This window comes from Anopheles moucheti, chromosome 2 (assembly GCF_943734755.1).
Source record: "Anopheles moucheti chromosome 2, idAnoMoucSN_F20_07, whole genome shotgun sequence".
Classification (NCBI taxonomy): domain Eukaryota; kingdom Metazoa; phylum Arthropoda; class Insecta; order Diptera; family Culicidae; genus Anopheles; species Anopheles moucheti.
In genome coordinates this window covers 101,407,011-101,413,010 of record NC_069140.1, presented here as the reverse complement: position 1 = coordinate 101,413,010, position 6,000 = coordinate 101,407,011, and the positions used below count along the sequence as shown (strand labels likewise).

The window sequence follows — 6,000 nt, the reverse complement described above, 5'->3', positions numbered from 1 at the left end:
AAGCGCTCACCACAGGCGCTGCATATCAAAAGAGGGATTCTGTTTTGATAGGTATTTTCACACATTTTTAGCACGGTTACTTAGCATTTTCTTGCGCACTCATATCCACCACCCATCCACAAACAGTTAGAGTGATAAAAATGTGATCGAAAAAAAAACATGAACCCCGCGTCGTGCTCTTTTTCGGGAGCAATTTGGGGGATTTAACCCGATGCGTTTGTCACCTCGTTTCGGACACGGTCTAATTGATGTCATAAATTGGCAGAAATTACGAGCACTTAACCACTGCTGGCCATCCATGTATGAGTGGCCTAAAGGGGGTAGGAGGAATGAAAAAAAAAAAAGCACAGCACACGATACGCACTAATAACATTCAAGTCGCCTTCAGTTGGGTTTAGTTGCGGGTGAAAGAGAGACAATAAAAAACTGATCCTCACCTTGATGATCGGATTTGTGGCCGCATTTGTGTACGTGTGGCTGATAAAGCGTTAGTCTTTGAGTGGTCCAGCCTCATTGGATGCCGGATTTTAACGAATATGAGCAACCTAAAAAAAGAACAGCTCACCTCAAAAAGACTACAAAACGATCGTATGCCAATATGCCACCAAAATTGTACTCTACCTTAAAGCAAGGGACGATCCTTTCGGAAAGGTGTTGATAGGTGGACATGATCATTTGTCTGCACACTGTGCACGTGATGGCAAATGGAAGAATATCTGGAATTTGAAATGGGTTGAACAAAATGTACCACACTGCTGCTGTCGATTTGCAATCACGCCCCGAGTTGCAGTAATGCAATGATGCGAATATTATGCAAATGATACTAAAAAAAAAACACTCTCACACACACACAAACGACGCAGGAAAGAGACAAACAGCCCAACGGCCAACACAATCCCACGGGGAGGGTTTTTGTTTCTATAATGCTGAATATGGCGGCAATGAATTTCGGCTGCTGTATTTGGCAACCACGTATGGAGAGAAGAATTCTGCGATACCCTTTTAAAATGGTCTGCTTCCAGGCCTGGGTTTCGATTTGAAGTTGCGATGCATTTCGCTGCCACCGGTCAAACGAGTTTACAGTTTGCCGCTCGATCGGTTGGATGCCGAGCTAATTTGAGCTCATTTGTTTGGGAGTTTTATTGTACGTTTGAATTGTCGCTATTACGAGCAGGTATTACGAGCCCGTGGGATTGGTGCAGATACTTTAGGAAGTATTTTTGATTGAAGCAAGCTAATGGGCGCACATTTCTTTGGAGTTGAAAATAGTCTACTGTCATCGATATGCAATAATCGCTAAGCAAGTAAGTAACTAAGAGCTCGTTTTCATTTGTTTTTCAGTATATTTGAATTTCAAAATCAATTGCCATTCTTGGGAACATTTTCCAGCATTGTTCATGTTTTAAATCTACTCATAAATTAGCACGTGCCTTAAAATCAATACATTGCGCCCGACGCGTCTCCTACCAGTAACATTACAGACAAACCACCTATTGCCTATTGGGTGGTTCCTACACATCTATTTTGTCTAATGTGAAGCGTCTAGTTGGGAAATACATACACAACGAGCAGGTGCACTGGTGCACAGGAAAGTTAGAGGATTAGCAGAATGAATTGATTTAAATTACTTCCCTAGTATATTAGCGGCTAAGTAGTTCAAATCGCACTTAATGTATACCGCACTCATACACGTATGCTACAAAACCTAGCAAGAGTCACGTTCCCATGCACACCTAATCACATAACAGGTAGTTTGTCTTCGTGGACCTTTTTTGCCTTCCGACCAGCTAATCTCTCGACTAAATCGTGCACCTATACTGTTTCCGCACAAGTTTTGTTTGGATTGGATTGCATAACAATTGTCGGTAAAACTTATTTTGCTAACGTATAAATCTTTTAAATTTCGCTATCTATTTCATTAGGTTTTTTGATCGAACTGGTGTTGAAAGGGTCGTAAAATAAAGCCAGAAGATAACATCGTTGATTGATCTATCTATGGTAGTTGTCTATTTATGCACATCTTTAAAGAACATTTACTTTGTTTAGAAACGTATTTTACACAGTAAAGTACAATCAGCATACCTTTTCGCCATTTCTATCTCCTATTATCGCTCTGTCTCTCGTTCTTTTCGCCACTGGATGAACGATCGCAACGCACTGTAGGCAATGGTCGTTCGCTTATATAAGAAGCCTCAATATATAATTGAATAATGAAACGGCAGAGTGGGTCAAATGAAAATAATCTACACCTAGCCTGCACTGATTCACCTTGAAGAGGGTTGAAGTCTCGGTCCGGGTGGAGCGGGTAAGGAGCGGTTGGAAAGAGGGGATGTAGAGGGAAAATTGATTATCGTATTACTTTTATGTCGCAGGGTCTTTCGTCTTTCGGGGGTACGGTTACATGCTTGTTTCCAGCGAACATTGATTAATTTGCATTTGCACGAAACGCCATGAAAAGGCAACACCTCCTGCGGGTTGAAAACCGTCCGCGCCATGATGGTTTGCTGACCCTATCGAACACGTGTTGCATTGGTTCAATTCTCTGCTGGAACCATGCCATGCGTTTACGGAGGGCTTCCTGCAGAAAGAAAGGGGAACCCAACTGCACACCCTGCATTACGCCATTTTCCTTTCGGCGTACAGGGGCGTCCACAGTCCGAGGTGTGTAATCGACACCCTCTATTCTGTTCGTCCTTCGGCCGCAGGGTGCGTGAAATGGTGGCCTGGGTAAACATGGCTGCCTTTTGTCCCCCCCTCGACTGCGCTGTTGTGCAGTAAGGCTTCACTGTTGCGGTGTGCGTTCGTGTTTGGTGAGTTGCAGCGGACCGGAGGGACCGGAGGAGGAGTCGGTAAAAGCGGTGACAGAACTGGAGCGACGGCGACGGCGATGACGCGAGCCGCCACCATTCGTTGGACGCCCAGTCCCGCCCGTTTCGTGCGTTTCATCGTTAGAATCGTCGTCGTGCACGTTGATTTCCTCGTCCGAATCATCGCTCGGTGCCGGGCTGGCTGAGTCCAGGTTGGAGGAACCGGTGGTGGCGGCGTACGAGCGGGACAAACCCGCGAATAGGGCCGCCGCTGACGTTGGCACGAGCGACCGGAACGCGCTATGCTCACCGCCCATTAATAATGGAGTTGATGCTGTGACTAATGATTGCGCCGCCTGTGCCGCCGCTACTGCCGCTGCCGCCTGGGCTCCCAGGGCGGCCGCCGCCTGTGCTGCCTGGGCCGCCGGCGAGGTGGACCGGTTGGAGTGCAGATGGGCCGCGTGATGGTGGTGATGGGGTGGCAGCTGAGAGGAGGAGCCCCCTGGCTGATGGGATGCAGCCGCCGAGCCCGGTGGTGGTGGCGGTGGCGGCTGCTGGTGAAAGTGGTGCGGATGAAGCGCATGATGGTGCGGGTGGGTGAGATGGTGGTGCGGATGGTGCGGATGGTGCAATCCTGTCGCCCCCTGCAGATGATGGGGAAGATGGTGGTGACCGGGCAGGGGAGGGCCCGCTCCCGGCGAACCGGAGGAAGGGTGTTGGGAATGGGCCAGGGCCGCCGGTCCCGTTGAGCCCGGCGCTGGCGGCTGTGATCCGGTTGGCGGCGGCGGCTGCTGTTGCTGCTGCTGCTGCAGCGGCGGCGGCGGCGGGGAGCCAGGGGTGAAAGCGGAACTTGCCGTTCCCGCCACCGCCGCCGCACGCGTGCTCGGCGAGGTGGACCTTTTTAAAAGATTCATTCTTTGATGACGTCGCCATTTCGCCCGTCTGTTGGAAAACCAAACCTAGTAGTTCAAGTTATAAGTATATTAGCTCAAACACTTATAGCTAAGCGCGAAAAATTTCCTCGTCTGTTTCGGATTTCGGAGTCGGAGCAAGCGACCGTTCGGTGGTTAGCAAGATGATGGAGGACACGGGTTGAAAGGGGTTAACGCGCTTGCCCGACAACCGTTGGACAGTTGCGCAGTTCCAAGAAAGCGAAGGAAATTTTTCTATCCCATGGTCTGATAGTTACCTGTACGCGGGCTTCACTGAGGGAGGTACGGGACGCGAGACGCTCACGGGTGCTGACGCAGGGATAGTGCGACTTGTCGAACTCCTTTTCCAGCTCCTCGAGCTGCTCCGGGCTGAAGGTGGTGCGGTTACGTCTAAACTTTGGTTGATCGCCGTCCAGGCTGTTGGAGTCTTCGCCCTCAATGTCTGTTTTGAATCAGATACGGAATAGATTAGGAATGATTCTAAGTAATTGAGAACTCCAAGGAAGATCTCATATACTGTATCGCAAGAATGGAATAGTATTGTAAAATACTTACCGATTAATCGATTTCCGTCTGGCGAGCCAAGTGTCTCATGCGAACCGGAACCAGGTGATCCAATCGTACCGGGGGTAGTACTACCGCCAGGCTGGGACATATTGGGTAGTCCTTGTCCTGGGGACCACAGATGCGTGGGAGTTGGCCAAGGAAATCCACCGTATGGTGGAGGTGGATAGAGTCCATAGCCAGCCGCCCGAGCAAACTCAGCCGCCGCTCTTTCTGCAGCCCGGTTACGCAGGATTCGGTTGATAGAGGACACTGACGGAGCAGTCGCATTCGTACAAACACCTATGAGAGCGGGCAGAGCGAAAGAGAGAGAGAGAGAGAGTGAGAGAGAGAGAGAGAGAGAGAGAGGGAAAGAATCGGGATAAAAGAGGATTAGCTAAACACCGTCAAAATCAGTTGATGTCTTCTTTTGATGAGCAGCTTTTCAGGCAGCTTCTCTCTTCAATGTTCAAAGTGAGGTCCTTTTTGACGGAAGTCAAAACCACTTGTCAAAGTGCTGTCAGTTTGTCTATGTTTGGTAGGTTGGGGCAAGGCACGCTACCGGCCACGTTAGTTACGGTTTCGCTGCGTTAACATTCCGCACATTTACCTGCGCACGGCACGGGAATTTCGGACCATCTTCTCGGTTTGAAGTTGAGCCCTGTCAAGTGGTCGTTGAGATTTCAATTTGGACCCGCAAGTTACCGAGAAATGGGGCTTAAGAATTTATCTCCCGCCGGGTAGCCGCGGCTGCAGATCGATTTCACAGTCAGTGGCAAAGCGGACCCTGTTCGTCACCCCGTTTGGTGGGACTGTATTTTGGAAGGTTATCCCTTTAGCTTGAAGACTTCATCCAAAGGCAGTGACAGTTGCGTATCATAACCTTCCCAAAAAGACGGTTACAATACGCACCCGGACAACAACGTAACACGCCGATCCAATCATTCCGGGGATGCCTCGGAGTGCGTGTGCTCTGTTGGGTGGTTTGATTGGTGGTCCGAGGATTCGGCGCTTGACAGCGATTATCGGAACGGACAGGCAGGAAAATGAAATCCTCCAAGAAATCCCGAACGTCTCCGGCTACTGCACCGCGGGAAGCCCTGTCGATGCCTGACTAGCGGACGACTGAGAGAGACGGGATCAGCTTAAATGCCCTTCAATCAGAAAACCGTCAACAATTTACCAACGAAGGCACCGGGTGCCGGGACGGTATCTCAGCGCAAAAGGTGTCCAAAGAGAACAGAACGGAACCTTAACGCACATCTCCACGGGATGCTTAACGATATGGAGGAGTGTGGTCGAGTAGATCCGAGTGTAAACAAGAATTTTTACACACCAAATTAGGGATTCCGGAGGGTCGTTCGATTGAATACAGATTTCGAAGAAATGTGGTAGTGTCGATGCGCCCCAACGACTTTGCTGATACATATAAGAAAAGGTCAGCTGCTGCCTCTGAAATCGCTCCCAACGGCTGCGGGCTCCAAATACATGCATACACAGAATTAAGGAACACATGGAACCCGACTCTTGCTGAGTCCTTTAAGATCAACTTCAACCAGCGTACCAGCTCTCCCGGAAAGAGAAGCCTTTCCCGTCGTGGTGTTTCAAAGAAGCAAACCATAGAGAGCCTCGGTGGTATTAAGATATTTTTCTAAGTATTATCCGAACCACTGGGCACGTGATATTAATATGACACTTTTAACACATTCTTTTGTTTC

The 6,000-nt window shown here is 49.2% G+C and overlaps 1 protein-coding gene across 1 annotated transcript in view; it reads right to left on the bottom strand.

The window, feature by feature from the left end:
* Positions 1–2,782: 2,782 nt before the first annotated feature.
* Positions 2,783–6,000, bottom strand: part of LOC128297573 (paired box protein Pax-6-like) — a 39,422-nt gene continuing 36,204 nt past the window's right edge. Inside the window, exons 4-6 of the mRNA XM_053033243.1 lie at positions 4,295–4,585; positions 3,997–4,181; positions 2,783–3,766 (exon numbers count right to left, since the gene is read on the bottom strand). Of these exons, the coding sequence (XP_052889203.1) occupies positions 2,783–3,766; positions 3,997–4,181; positions 4,295–4,585 (1,460 nt within the window). The remainder of the gene's footprint in view (positions 3,767–3,996; positions 4,182–4,294; positions 4,586–6,000) is intronic.